This window comes from Babylonia areolata, chromosome 20, assembly GCF_041734735.1.
Source record: "Babylonia areolata isolate BAREFJ2019XMU chromosome 20, ASM4173473v1, whole genome shotgun sequence".
NCBI lineage: Eukaryota > Metazoa > Mollusca > Gastropoda > Neogastropoda > Buccinidae > Babylonia > Babylonia areolata.
Genome location: NC_134895.1, coordinates 32628386 through 32644263, shown reverse-complemented (window position 1 = coordinate 32644263; position 15878 = coordinate 32628386). Strand labels below are relative to the sequence as shown.

The following is a 15878-nucleotide window of genomic DNA, read 5'->3' as shown; positions in this document are numbered from 1 at the left end:
GAGAGACCGTACGCGCGTGCAGTTGTTCAAGGATAAGATGTATCTGTTGTTGTCAGTCTTCGAAATGTGTTTGTGTATACAATGTATCAATGTGCCTACGATTAAGTAATATGTTTGATACATATATAATACATATATCATATGATTAGCGTATGATGTCAAAATGTCTGGAATTGGAAATTGTTTGCTATTGAAAGAATAGAACCTTCCTTGCAAGGAGGAAAAAAAATTGAGTGACAATTATGTCTAAATCAAACCATGATTCTGATGTGGCCAATGAGAAATTGGGTACAACTGAAAGGTTTTAAACGAGGCTTAGTGTGTGTGGCCTAACGAGCACGCTTCATCGCGCACTCAAACTCTTATTTTGACGAGCGCCCTCTCAAAGAGAAGAATCACGAATAACTGCTATGCAAACCAACCAGCTCACACTTGGCTTGGTCGCGTGTGTATGTATGTATGTTTGTTTATAAGCTGAGTTGGTGAGTGGTGTTTTATCTTGTCGTGACAGCTTTGAGATCCGTGAAAGATTTTTTTTTTTTTTTTTTTTTTTGAAGAGAATTCAAAATTAAATATACGTTTAATTCCTTTTTTTATGTTAAGCTTTGAGATCCCTTTCTGAGCACGGCTTCCACTCTGTTCTGACGGAGCGGGAACGATGTAAGATTTATAGTAACAAAAGATAGGTTCAGATTGTGCAGGACAGGTTCAGAATTAGTATACGCATTACCTCTCTCTCTCTCTCTCTCTCTCTCTCTCTCTCTCTCTTTCTGTGTGTGTGTGTGTGTGTGTGTGTGTGTGTGTGTGTGTGCGTGTGTGTGTGTGTGTATGAGTGTGTCTGTCTGTCTGCGTGTGAAATGTGATGTGTGTGTGTGTGTGTGTGCGTGCGTGTATGTGCGTGTGTGTGTGTGTGTGCCTGTGGTGTGTGTCTAGTGTGCGTCTAGTGTGTGTCTGCGTGTGAAATGTGATATCTGTATGTGTGTGTGTGTGTGTGTGTGTGTGTGTGTCTGTGGGGTGTGTTTGTGTGTGTGTGTGTGGGGGGGGGGGTTGTGTGTGTGTGTGTGGTGTGTGCGTGCGTGCGTGTGTGTGCCTGTGGTGTGTGTCTAGTGTGTGTCAGGTTGTGTGTGTCTATGTGTCTGTGTGTGTCTGTGTGTACGTGAAGGCGCGCGCGTTGATAGGGCAGGTTGGTAAGTCAGTGCAGAACACGAAGACACAGCTTTGAGGTGCAGGTGCACGTACTGAGGGTTGCCTGCACTTTGTTCTGACACACGGCGGACAGGATGTAGGCCAGGTTCAGAATCAGGATGCACATGGCCGCTCTCCTCGTCCCCTCCTGGTACAGCAGGTAGTCCTCGTCGTCCTGCCCGCGCCTGGGGGTTACCTGCAACCAGCGTCGTGTCGTGTTGTATCGCATTGTGTTGGGATGGGTTGGGTTTTTTATTGTTGTTGTTGTCACCACGTCAGAATCCTAAGCCATTTTGCTCACCTCCGTAACATGTATGTCACTGCTCGTGTAAGTTGGCGGATGGCGATGTCATGTATCGTATCGTATGGTGCCGCATCGTACGGTATTGTTTCGTATCGTATCGTATTGACTCGTATCGTATCGTATTGTACTGTACTGTATTGTATCGTATCATGTTGTATTGTATTGCATTGTATCGTATCATGTAGTATAGAATTGTATGGATTCATGTTGTATTGTATTTATCGTATTGTATCATATCATGTTGTATTATATTGTATTGTATCGTACCATGTTGTATTGTATCGTATCGTATCATGTTGTATTGTATTGTATCGTATCGTGTTGTATTGTATCGCATCGTATCATGTTGTATCGTATTGTATCGTATCATGTTGTATTGTATTGTATTGTATTGTATTGTATCATGTTGTACTATATTGTATTGTATCGTATCGTATCATGTTGTATTGTATCATATCATGTTGTACTGTATTGTATTGTATCATATCATGTTGCACTGTATTGTATTGTATCGTATCGTATCTTGTTGTATTGTATTGCATTGTAACGTATCATGTTGTACTGTACTGTATTGTATTGTATCGTATCATATCATGTTGTATTGTATCATATCGTATCATGTTGTATTGTATCGTATTGTATCATATCGTATCATGTTGTATTGTATTGTATCGTATCATGCTGTATTGTATCGTATTGTATTGTATCGTATCATGTTGTCTTGTATTGTATCATATTGTATCGTATCATGTTGTATTGTATTGTATCGCATCATGTTGTATTGTATCGTATTGTATCGTATCATGTTGTATTGTATTGTATAGTATCATGTTGTATTGTATCGTATCATGTTGTATTGTATTGTATCATGTTGTATTGTATTGTATCATGTTGTATTGTATTGTATCGTATCATGTTGTATTGTATCGTATTGTATTGTATCGTATTGTATCGTATCATGTTGTATTTTATTGTATCGTATCGTATCATGTTGTATTGTATTGTATTGTATTGTATTGTATCGTATCGTATCATGTTGTACTGTATCGTATTGCATCGTATCGTATTATGTTGTACTGTATTGTATTGTATCGTATCGTATCATGTACTGTATTGTATTGTATCGTATCATGTTGTATTGTATTGTATTGCATTGTATCGTATCATATTGTACTGTATTGTATTGTATCGTATCATATCATGTTGTATTGCATTGTATCGTATCATATTGTACTGTATTGTATTGTATCGTATCATATCATGTTGTATTGTATTGTATCGTATCGTATCGTATCATGTTGTATTGTATCGTATTGTATCATATCGTATCATGTTGTATTGTATTGTATCGTGCCATGTTGTATTGCATTGTATCGTGTTGTATCGCATTGTAATGTATCATGTTGTATTGCATTGTATCGTGTCATGTTGTATTGTATTGTATCGTACTGTATCGTATCAATTTGTATTGTATTGTATCGTATCATGTTGTATTGTATTGTATCGCATTGTATCGTATCATGTTGTATTGTATTGTATCGCATTGTATCGTATCATGTTGTATTGTTTTGTATCGTATTGTATCGTATCATGTTGTGTTGTATTGTATTGTAGTATTGTATCGTATCATGTTGTATTGTATTGTATCGTATCATGTTGTATTGTTTTGTATCGTATTGTATCGTATCATGTTGTGTTGTATTGTATCGTATTGTATCGTATCATGTTGTATTGTATTGTATCGTATCATGTTGTATTGTATTGTATCGTATCATGTATTGTATTGTATCGTATCATGTTGTATTGTATTGTATCGTATCATGTTGTATTGTATTGTATCCTATCTTGTTGTATTGTATTGTATCGCTTTGTATCGTATCATGTTGTATTGTATTGTATCGTATTGTATTGTATTGTATATATCGTATCGTATCATGTTGCATTGTATCGTATTGTATTATATCGTATCGTATCGTATCGTATCATGTTGTATTGCATTGTATTGCATCGTATCGTATCATGTTGTATTGTATTGTATTGTATTGTATTGTACTGTATTGTATTGTATCGTATCGTGTTGTATTGTATCGTATCGTATCGTATCATGTTGTATTATATCGTATTGTATTGTATTGTATCGTATCGTATCGTATCGTATCATGTTGTGTTGTATCGTATCGTATCGTACATACGTTAAGTCGGACCTTTTTGTCTGCTTTAAACAATAAAAAGAGTCATTTTTCTTCAGGCTCATTCAAGTGCTCGTCAACGGATGAGAAAATGAAATATTAAAAGACGATTTTAACTGAATAGCCTGTACACCATTCCCTGAATACTATATACAGATAATTCATCATGTAAATGGAAAACATTCGGGTAAGAAACATGAAACATTCTAAGACACAAGTAATTTTTTTTCCAAACACTTTTTTTTTAAGAAGAAGAAAAGCCGCATACATCCATCCTTCACTATTGTTTTGTACATGACGGGCGCAAAAGCCGAGTGGTTAAAGCGTTTGACTTTCAATCTGAGGGTCCCTGGTTCGAATCTCGATTACGGAGCCTGGAAGGTAAAGGGTGGAGATTTATCCTATCTCCCGGGTCAACATATGCGCAGACCTGCTAGTGCCTAAACCCCCTTCGTGGGTACACGCAAGCAGAAGATCAAATACGCACGTTAAAGATCCCGTAAACCATGTCAGCGTTCGGTGGGTAATGGAAACAAGAACATACCCAGCATGCACCCACCCGAAAACGGAGTATGGCTGCCTACATGGCGGGGTACGAACGGTCATATACGTAAAAGCCCGCTCGTGTACATACGAGTGAACGTGGGAGTTGCAGCCCACGATCGAAGAAGAAGAAGTGTTGTACATATTGATCATTGCTTACCTCCGTAAATGACTTTGCCCATGTAATCGGCGATGACGGCGTTGTAAGTGAAAATACTGCAGCCCGTTAAGAAGGCAGCCAGCCACAGGATGAACAGCTGGAACCTCTGGTTGCCAAGGAAACCGCCCTTGGCTGGTTTGCTGCTTCCGGTTTCCTGGTGGCGTGGCAGGACATCATCGAAGAGGCCGGTGGTGGAGGCTGGAATCAGGTGGGTCTTCTCCTCGTCCGCCGTGGCAGTGTGCATAGAGTAGGACTGGGACAGCGTTCTGCTGAGGCTGAGACCACCGAAGGTCTGTTCCAGCTGGAAAGGGATGAGCCGAGCTGATGTTTAGGGCTTAACGTTCGGCTTGCACTCGACGATTGACATAAACTGAACAGTTTGGGAGCCAAGAGCAAAGTGGAAGTTGTGCAATCAGTGGCTTTCTTCACTTCTATTGGTGATTCATCTACTGTTTAGTTGTTTTTTCTGTGAATAACTATCCCTCTTAAACTAGGGCGCAAGTTGTGTTGTATTGTACTGAATTGACTTGTGTTGCGTTGTGTTGTTTTGTACTGACTTGTGTTGCGTTCCGTTGCATTGTGTTGTGTTGCGTTGCGTTGCGTTGTGTTTTGTTGTATTGTATTGTATTGACTTGTGTTGTGTTGTGCTGTATTGTATTGACTTGTGTTGTGTTGCATTGTATTGTATTGTGTTGTATTGTGCTGTTGTCACAACAGATTTTCTGTGTGGAATCATGGCCGCCCTCCCTGGGTCGAGCGTGTCGCCACAGCGTAGCGCCACTTTCGGGTTATTTGACTTGCAGAGATGTCAATTTGAAGAAAAGAAAATGCCATTGTTTTCCAGCTTCATTCTTGAAAAAAAAAAAAAAAAAAAACCACAAAAAAAACAACATATCGTCTGTCTCTTCAGCCCTCATGTGTCACCATCACCTCCTCGTCGACTATCATGTTGAGGGACTGATGATGATGATGATGATGATATGATGATGGTGGTGGTGGTGATGACGATGGTGATGTACATTTATATAAATTTCAGTCTGTCGATAACTATGTCCGTCTGTCCGTCCGACCGTCCATCTGTCTGTCTGTCTGTATCTCTCTCTCTCTCTCTCTCTCACACACACACACACACACACACACACACACACACACACACACACACATCGACACCTTTGCCGCATGGTTATCATATACTGATGATAAATAACGTTGTGGTCTCCATGACAGCTGATCGCTGTGACATACCTGGACAGAGTTGGACATGAGGGCCTCGCCAGGCGTCATGCTGGTGAAGAACACGTTGTCTGGCATCTCCACGGAGACCGCCACGCCACCATCCTCTGTCCCTCCTCCTCCTCCTCCTCCTCCTCCGCCAGCGCTCTGCTTGTCGTTCTCCAGGTGACCAGGGTCAGCGATGGAGTGATAATGATGATGATCGTCATGGTTGACGTCCGCCTCCGTCACTCTGGGCGCTGACAGCACTGAGCACGCGCAGCAGAGAATTGCGAGCAGGAAGAGAGAGGCCATCTGAACAGCAGCCTGGCTGCAGATTGGGTCTCTGTGGGTGACACATTGAAGAGACGGGCGCCATAAGAGAGAGAGGGTATTGTGCTGTATTGATTTTTGTCAATTTTTCTGATGTTTTTTGTTTGTTTGTTTTTTTGTATTGTATTGTATTGTATTGTAGTACTTTTTGTCACCACAGATTGCCCTGTATGAAATCCAGTCTGTTGCCCCCCCCCCCCCCCCCCCCCATGCCCTCTCCCCCACCCACTCCCCCTTTTTTTTTATCTGCCTGCAAGCGTATTTTGTTTTCCTATCAAAGTGATTTTTTTTCTACAAACAACTCTTCGGTTGCTGTGGGTTCTTTTATATGCGCTAAGTGCATGCTGCACGCGGGACCTCGGTTTATAGTCTCATCAGAATGACTAGCCTCCTAACCAGCACATTAAAAAATCACTGTTTTGTCTGAGATATTTGTTCTAGAGACTCTTATTCTTCTTGTTTTCATCAACCTTTGAGAATGAAAGTTCCACTTTTTCCCTAAACGACTTCATACATCCACTCTGTATGAAAAGCACTGTGCAAAGTGTCAGTCTATGTAACGTGATCGGTCACACCCACATTCTTGTGAACCAGAAAGGTTATAAATTAAAAAGAAATCGTCTTCAAGCGGGAAGACGAAGACCTGGATTCTGGCCAAACGTGTGCTTTTATTTTCACGAACGGGCAGACAGTTCTATTTTTGCCATTCAGTGCAGTGGCCTGGGTTTGAAAAGAAAATATTACAAATCTCATGAGTGGTTGAAAACACATGAAATATACAATATACAACTCTTGTGTGTGAGAGAGAGAGTTTTTGTTTGTTTGTTGTTGTTGTTTTTGCGGGGGTTGAGTGGGTGCGGGGTGGGGGTGGGGGTCTTTTTATCGTTGTTGTTGTTGCTGTTGTTGTTGTTTCAGTCCGTGTCAGCGTAATTACGCATTGTAAAAAACTTTTGTAATGATATACACACCATATCGATGGGATTACTTTGCATTCTCATCAAACTCGACGTTTTTCACAATGGCAAAAAATGTCAAACAACTTCTTTTTGTCCTTGATGTTGTTGTTGTGTGCGTCTTTTTTTCTTCCTTTTTTGTGAATTTTGTTCTTTTGAATTTGTACTTTTGTTTAGAAATCATTTCTATAAAATGAATATAAAAAGATACACTTGGCATCCAACGAGAACAGCTATTGCTGCGAGTTACATCATCACCTGGATCCCATCCCACCTTCATTTAACAGGCATCGTTACGACGACACTCACACGTCAGGGAACAGACCGCCCAGGTCCAGCAGGCCGGATACCGAGGTGAAGCAGCCTCCAACCGCCGCCATGAAGACCCCGATGCTCAGCAGAGACACGTGGTCAGTCGGTGCACTGTGGCTCAGCATCAAGGCTTTCACCGATGAGGAGGTCACGTCAAAACTCAGATCCATCAGCATGAAGCCTGCCATGGAGAGAACTGCAGGCAGAGGGAGGTTCAAGACGCTGCTGCCAACGGCTTGTGGACTGTCTGTTGCTGATGCTGATGCTGCTTCCTCGGGCATCGTCGTCGTCATGACTTCCAAAATGCCACCCAGGACCAGCCCGGAAGGTTCTCCCAAACCAGAAAGGTTCTGCCGATTCTGAAGACTGAAGGTCTGGTGCAAGTCCGAGAAACCTGTGACTCGGTCCTTCATGCTGAAGGTGGCGGCGGTGGTGGTGTTGTTCTGGGTGGGGGCGTTCTTCAGGATGGCGAGAACGGCGCCGGACAGGTTCAGGCACAGCCCGATGGCGCCGACACAGAAGGTGGCGATGGTGATGGGCTTTTTCCGGTGGTGGGGACATGCGCCGCCGTCAGCGATCCAGCCAATGAGGGGCACCAGCACCAGAGCCATGAAGCCAGACACCGCTCCTGGCACGGTCACCAGGGACACCGGCGTCCCCAGAGCCTGCAAGGCAACAGTCCCTGATGAAGGTGTGGGAGAAGGGGGATGTTGAAGTGAATCAGTCTGACGTCCTCTCTGACTTGTGTCTCTGTCTCTCTGTCTCTGTCTGTCTCTCTGTCTGCCTCTCTCTCTCTCTCTTCATGTCTGACTCTCTGTCACTGTCTCTTTGTCTCTGCACTATACTAAATCACAAAATAATACTAATGATATAACCCCAGATACAATTAACAACCATTTTGTAAGTATAGCTGAAAAGTTAATTACTAATGATAGATGGAAATATAATGATTTAGAACTGGTAACTGATTACTGTCAATCCAAAAATATAAATTCAAACGTTTTTATCCCTTATATATCAGTTCCAGAAGTCTTTGCCTCTCTAATGTCCATGAAACAGTCAAATACCAAAGATATACATGAACTGGATAGCAAAATCATGAAGATTTCGGCACCAGTAATAACAGAGTCTCTTACCTACATTTATAATCTCTGCATTGATAAAAACTATTTTCCTGTATGTTTCAAACAGGCTAAAGTTTTTCCATTCTTCAAATCAGGTGATCCTTCTGATCCTTCTAACTACAGGCCTATATCTATACTATCGGTTCTTTCAAAACCACTTGAAAAGCATATCCAAAAACATATACTGTGTCACTTAAAAAAATATCAATTGATTCACCCAGTACAGTCAGGTTTTAGAGAAAACCATTCTTGTCATACTGCTCTGACACAAATGATAGATAGATGGCTCTTAAATATAAATAATAGTAAATTTACAGGTGTTGTCTTCGTTGATTTTGCTAAAGCCTTTGACGTAATGAATCACTCTCTTCTCCTTAAGAAACTTGCTTGTTATGGCTTAGCTAAGAATACTTTACAATTTCTTTCTTCCTTCTTATCAGATCGACAACAACTGGTCTGCATTAAGTCTTCCAAATCAACTTTTCAAGAAATAAGGTATGGTGTACCACAAGGATCAATTCTTGGCCCCCTTCTTTTCTCCTTATACATTAATGATTTACCTCTTTATATCAAATCTAATTGTGAATTGTTTGCCGATGACAACTCCATACACTCCGACCACACATGCATTAAAGTTCTGACATACAATTTACAAGACAGTGTGAACAGATTAGTTAAGTGGACAGAACATAACCATATGTTTCTCAATGCTCAAAAACTAAATGCATGTCTGTAACAACTCGACAGAAACGCCAGATAATGCCAACAAATTTTTTCAATATTTTCATTTCCAATGTCAAATCACACAAAGTTTTAGGTATAATTATCGATAATGATTTATCATGGTCTGAACATATTACTTATTTATGTAAAAGGATTTCTCAAAAAGTATTCCAGTTATCAAAAATAAAACACTTTCTAAATACACATGCCCGTAAACAATTCTTTAATGCTCATACAGTCGAATAGATTATGCTTCTACGTTGTGGGATTCTACTAGCGCTAATACTCTAAAGCCTCTTGTTAGATTATACAAACGTGCTTTGAAATTAGTTTTATTAAAGTCATGTTCATTAACTCCTAATGATTATAGGTCACTTGATATCCTCCCACTGGAGCTAAAACTAGAATATAATAAGGCTGTTTTATGCACAAAATAGTAAGCGGCTACGCACCTCCTTCAATTATAAATAACTTCCCAGTAAATAATATAAGACATGTACATAAGTTGCATATACCTCGTCCAAATCTTGATCTTTTAAAGTCCAGCCTAACATACAGCGGGGGAACGTATTGGAATAATTTACCATCACGTTTAAAAAATATTACTAACCACAACAACTTTAAGCAAAATCTAAAAATGTACCTATTCACAAAAATTGACGTCACCTGAAATCCAACATTGCTTTCGACAATTTCTGGGTTCCCTCTCACTCTCTCTTGAGTGGGTGCATTTGTGTGTGTGTGTGTGTGTGTGTGTGTGTGTGTGTGCGTGTGTGTGTGTGTGTGTGTGTGTGTGTGTGTGTGTGTGTGTATTTCATGATTTTTTTTCTATTCTTTTCTTCTTCCTTTTGTGGAATGGCTTTGAATGGTGAAATAATGGTATATTTTGATTGTGTTTTGAATTTGTGCTCATTTTCGCTTTTTTTTAGCTTTATTCCCTCTTTAGGGCGAGGGCTGGATGTAAAAAAAAAACCATGTTACTTGCTTATCTATTATCCTCGTTAATAAAGATTTTGTCTTGTCTTGTCTTGTTTCTCTGTCTGTCTGTCTGCCTGCCTCTCTCTCTGTCTCTGTCTCTCTCTGTCTCTGTCTCTCTCTCTGTCTCTGTCTCTGTCTCTCTGTCTCTCTCTCTCTGTGTCGTGTCCAGTAGCCCCTCCTCATGCAAGACTTACAGATATCAATAATCAAAGGAGACTGATTTGACTCGTTATTCCAACCATTAGCGTTACAGACTAAAATCATGTTTTTACACCCTGGCCGGCTCCTTCTGAATGAATGAATGAATGGTTTATTCATTCAAATGCCATTGCCCCTTATGAAAGGGTGTCACAAATTCTTCATACGCAGTGCATCGTGAATTGTAAAATGACATGCGTTCAGCTAACATAGATATATAGTACCTTCTTTTAAGTAATATACCCTCACCTAAGTAATACATAGTGCACATCATGAAACATACCTGTATTTGATTGACATTTATACACCAAAAAAGCATAAAATACATGCTAAATGATATCTTATACATGCTTGGTTAAAAGCGCTCATTTATACACGTTGTCCGTATGTAAGTTTAAGAATAGATCGGGGCTTAAACGATTTATACAGATAAATTGATAGGTTTCTGATATATTGTTCATGCGCTGGTGTAACAAGTAACGACAATCTAAACTGACTTAGGAACTAAAAATATTTCAATGGTATTATACTGAAATCTTAAATCATACAAGACAGGGCAGGAGAGAACAAAGTGCACCTCATTTTCTGTCTCCATCTGGCAAAGTGCACTTGATAAGTCAGCCTCATAGTGCATTCTATAACGATAATTATGTTCTGAAGCGTGTGTGTGTCTTGTGTCCTAAAATATTAACCCTGGTTCTGCATATTCCGATGATATCCGATGGAGTGGTGGGCTAGCAGCCTGACTAGGAAGGGAGTATCCGAGGGTTGTCTGGATGCTAGTCTTTTTCTTCTTCTTCTTTTTTTTTTTTTTTTTTTTTTTTTTACCAACGAAGGACACAGTACATCATCACTATCGTTATCATCCTCACTGATCATTATGAGTTCCAGTTTCAGTTTCATGTTTCCCAAGGAGGCGTCACTACGTTCGGGGAAATCCATACACGCTGCACCACATCTGCATGCTACGCAGATGCCCTGACCAGCATCATGACCCAATACGCTTCGCCAGGCCTTCAGTGCGTGCATATATAATTATTTATATGCTGATCAGAGTGGACCTTTTCTACAGGATTTTGCAAGAGAAGAGCACGACACTTAACATGTTGCCATGGGGTTTCTTCTCAGTGGGTCAAGTGCGTGCTGCAAATGGAGCTTTGGTTTATTGTCCCATCCGAAAGACTTACCGCTCAGTTTGATTTTCCAGTCAAACATGGAAGTAAGGGCGACACAGGGACTCGAAGCCACACGCTCACGGACACTGTATTGACAGATAAGCATCTGAACCACTAAGCCACCTTCCTCATTATCACTATGGAATAAAAAGTTGTTGTTTTTTAAGAAGGAGGAGGAGGAGGAAGTGTGTCTCCGTGTATGGAACCTTTCATTTCCTCTTGGTCACCATTGCTCAGATCTTCGCCTTCAGTTCCGTGCCTGTAAGTGTGACGGTGGTGATGGTTTTCTGTTACAGAAAGAAGAGGAGAAAGGGGAAGGGTGGGGAGGGAGGGGGAGGAGTGACAAGGGAGGTGCAGGGATGTTGGGGTCTAACTACAAAGAACAACAACAACAACAAAAAAAGAACAAGACAAGAAGAACAAGAAAAGGCCAAGAAGGAAAAGAACCGGTAGGCTTAGAAGAAAGAAAGAAACAAAGGACGGACGGAAGGAAGGAATAAATAAAGAAACAGAAGAAGTAAATGCTCTTGCTGCTTCTGTTGCTGCTGCTGCTGCTGCTGCTGCTGCTGTGATCGTGATGATGTAGATGATGTTGATGCTCATGGCAATGGTGATAGTGATGATGATGATGATGACGACGACGACGACAACAACGATGATGACATGATGATAACACTGACAATGGTGACGACGATGAGGATGGCCACACTTACAAACAAAACCTCCTGCCCCTTCCTCACCTGCTGCACAGGCATTTCGTTCAGGTTACTGAACACCCCCAGGGCATCGCTTAGAACCAACCCCGCGCACATCGCCAACTTGCGCTTCAAGGTCAAGGTCCCCCCAGCCTCGTTCCGGACGCCAGCAGCCTCGTTGTGGCCCGCAGTAAGGCCTGAAGAAGCTTGGGAGTTACTAATGGCTTCGGACTCTTCTCCGACAGCAGTGTGAGGTGAGTGGGGCGCCATGACTGGGCCGGCTAGAAATCGTGTGTTTTCTTGAAACTGTGAGTGGTGGTGAACAGGGAGTGGATAACGATCTGCAGCTGGACAAAAGAAGGTAAAAATAGTGTCAGGGTGCTGGTTGTTTTGTTGTTGTTGTTTGTGTGTGTGTGTGTGTGTGTGTGTGTGTACGTATTTATGTATATATGTAGGTAGGTAGGTATGTTGGTATGTATGTAGGATGCATGTATGTTTGTATGTATGTAGGTAGGTAGGTAGGTAGATAGGCAGGTATATATGAATGTATGTATGTATGTGGATTTTTTTTTTTAATGACACGAGCTCCTTGTCTTGGAGGTGAGAGAGTCCGTCTGCATTATTATCATTGTTATTGTTGACGTAGGTGGCACAATGGTTATGACGTTCAGCTGCCAATGTCAGGGTCAGGGTTCGAATCCCGCTCTTGCCCTTTCCCCCACGTTTGACTGGAAAATCAACAGGCAGCCAGACAACAGAACATCTGCTGCAGTCCTGCCCGTTCCACCAAGCGCTCCGAGAGAAAACCTGGCCCAACCCAATCCCAGCGGCCCGGAAGCTCTACGGAGGACTGGAGGACCTGCGACGTACTGCCGCCTTCGTCGAGGAGACGGGGGAATCCATCTGATAAATAACGAACAAGACGACTGGAAAATCAAATTGAGCATCTAGTCATTTGGATGAGGCGATAAACCGAGGTCCCGTGTGCAGTACGCACTTGGCGCACTGAAAAAGAACCCATGGCAAACGAGAGCGTTGTCCTCTGGTAACATTCTGTGGAGGAAATCCACTCTGATAGGCACACAAAATATATAAACATGCACTCAAGGCATAACTGAGCGCGTTGGGTCATGCTGCTGGTTAGGGCATCTGTCTAGCGGATGTGGTGTAGCGTATATGGATTTGTCCGAACGCAGTGACGCCTCCTTGAGAAAATGAAACTGTTTTTGTTGTCGTTGTCGTTAGTAGTAGTAGTAGTGGTGGTGGTAGTAGAGTGTTTACTGAAAGAGGGCGGGGTGGGGGTAGAGGTCGTGTCCGTCTTGTCTCTAGTAGTGGTAGTAGTAGTAGTAGGTTTACTGAAAGAGGGTGTGGATGGGGGTGGAGGTCGTATCGGTCTTGTCTCTAGTAGTAGTTGTAGTAGTAGTAGGTTCACTGAAAGAGGGTGGGGTGGGGGTAGAGGTCGTATCCGTCTTGTCTCCAGCAGTAGTAGTAGCAGTATGTTTACTGAAGAAGGGTGGGGGTGAATGTCGTATACGCCTTGTCTCCAGTTCGAACGCTCTTCGAAGATGGGAACCAGTGTGAATATAAAGCTTGGTTTCGTATGACTTTTGGTTTAAGGTTGTTTTCAATACACACACCTTCATGAGCGATTGCGAGTGCAGGAGTTGGGGGTCGGGGGTGGAAAAAGGGAGAATGGTTATGGGGTACATGTGCGAGCGTGTGTGCGCGTGCGTTTCTGTGTGTGTGTGGGGGGGGGGAGGGTGTGTGTGTGTGTGTGTGTCTGTCTGTGTGTGTGTGTGTGTGTCTGTGTGTGTGTGTGTGTGTGTGTGTGTCTGTGTGTATCTGTGTGTGTGAGTGCGTGCGTCTCTTTGTCTTCCTCTCTCTCTCTCTCATTGTGGACATACCAGTGCTAAAGATCAAGCATACTTACAAGGGACTTGTTTCACAGTTTTATGAAAAAATATGCTCAGATTTTCCGAAACGACGATCGTGTTTCCATATCAGACATCAGTTCAGTGATGAGAGTGACTTTGTTGAAACAACCACTGTCCGTGCTGTATGTACTGTGTGTGATAGTGCTCGTAATGTGCATGGATGTCTAAACAAACCCCGAGAAGATTATGGTTGTGTCCTTGAAAGATTGGACACTTTGGAACAAACAGTGGACATGACGGAAGCCGAGACGAAACTCTACAACCTACAATTTTTCGGAATCCCAGAACCATCCGAAAGATACGGTACACCATGTGAGGACCAAATCCTGGACATTCTGGCTACGTTTTCAAACCGTGTCTGGAATTATTCAGACATCAGAAAAGCTTCCCGCATCGAAGAGAGGCGACAACATGGTGAAGACCTCAGGCCGCTGATCGTCCAGTTTCACAGGTGGGGTGACAAGATGGAAATCCTGACGGACAGAGAGCTACGAGATTCACTGAGAAGAGAGGGGATCTGAACTCACAACAAAAGAAACAAAAACCGTAGACTTCTACAAGCAGCAGGGCAAGACCGTTTTTTACAGAAATGGAAGACTGCAGATTATTGACAAGAACCAGTACAGTGCACGATATCCGTACTCGACAGATTTTGATGACGGCTATGTCGAAGAAAGGCCGCATCAATCATTCCAGAACTGGAGCTACACCTACGGGGACACAGAGAGGGAGCACTACAGCTATCGTACAGACAGTCGACGCAGCAAGAGGGAGCAGGCGAGATGCGACACCCCAAATCACTGCCCTTCCAGGAGAAACCAGATCAGTGGCCGCGACTGGACCGGTGCCGATGATGACACTCACCTCTCCAGACAGCAGAGACATGGACGCTACGAGAAGCGCGGACCCAGTACATTCAACTCAACACGATCTGCAAACGACAGGGCACCAGGAAGACCGACAAAAGAACAGTTTAAAGACACCCATTCGTACCATCCAAATGGGAATCACCACGAATCGCTTCCTCACGGAGAAAGGTATGGCAGCCCAGGTCCGAGGCACAGAAGCAGTGACACCAGCGCTGAGAGATGCGCGACAACCAACAACAGGCAAGACACAAGAGACGTCCAGGGCCGCACAGAAGATGGACCAGGGCACCGTTCCTCCACCGTTCCTGTGGCGCCAGGGCACAGCACCTACAGTGAGGCAGTCGCATCAACGGCCAGTACAGACAAGGAGAACGGGAAGCGCAACGATCACCATCGGAACAGGGGTCAGCGCAAGCAGTCAGTGGACTCTGCACATTCCACAGCGTCAGGAAGAAGTGGGCCACCACTTCAGGCAGCCACAGACCCCGCTACACATGCCCCAAATAATGACAAAAATTGTGACAGACTTGGACATAGACACCACAAAGGTGACGGACACACAGTAGATAGACCGACAGAACAAAGAGGAGACAAAACACCTGTGCGTGATGAAGACAGTGACAACACAGGGACAGAGGTCCAACATACACAGGACAGTACAAAGGATGACAGATACACAATCCCACCACGTCATGACACTGACAGAATGACGCCTGACACACAGTACGGGGATGACTCACGGACGGTCGCCGTGGAGTAGATGCCAGAGTCCGGAGGACCGGCTACAAAGACCGGGGGGACAGCCGCAGACACCAGTTCCAAAATTCAGAGACAGTCAACCATCGACAGTAGTACTGAGGAAACCAGAAAGAACAGCGACACAGACACGGGGAATCCCCTGCCTGCCAGGTCACGTGCCACAGACAGGTCAAGGTCAGCAACGCAGGTGAGAAGCGTGTCTCGACCTGCACGTGCTTTACGCTCGGTCAGC

At 43.1% G+C, this 15878-nt stretch overlaps 1 protein-coding gene across 1 annotated transcript in view; it reads right to left on the bottom strand.

Moving 5' to 3' along the window:
• LOC143294897 (uncharacterized) overlaps positions 1-15878 on the bottom strand; it is a 52672-nt gene that overhangs the window by 1131 nt on the left and 35663 nt on the right. Inside the window, exons 3-7 of the mRNA XM_076606415.1 lie at positions 12130-12431; positions 7189-7856; positions 5627-5939; positions 4382-4682; positions 1240-1381 (exon numbers count right to left, since the gene is read on the bottom strand). Coding sequence (XP_076462530.1) covers positions 1240-1381; positions 4382-4682; positions 5627-5939; positions 7189-7856; positions 12130-12354 — 1649 coding nt within the window. The 5' untranslated portion in view covers positions 12355-12431. The remainder of the gene's footprint in view (positions 1-1239; positions 1382-4381; positions 4683-5626; positions 5940-7188; positions 7857-12129; positions 12432-15878) is intronic.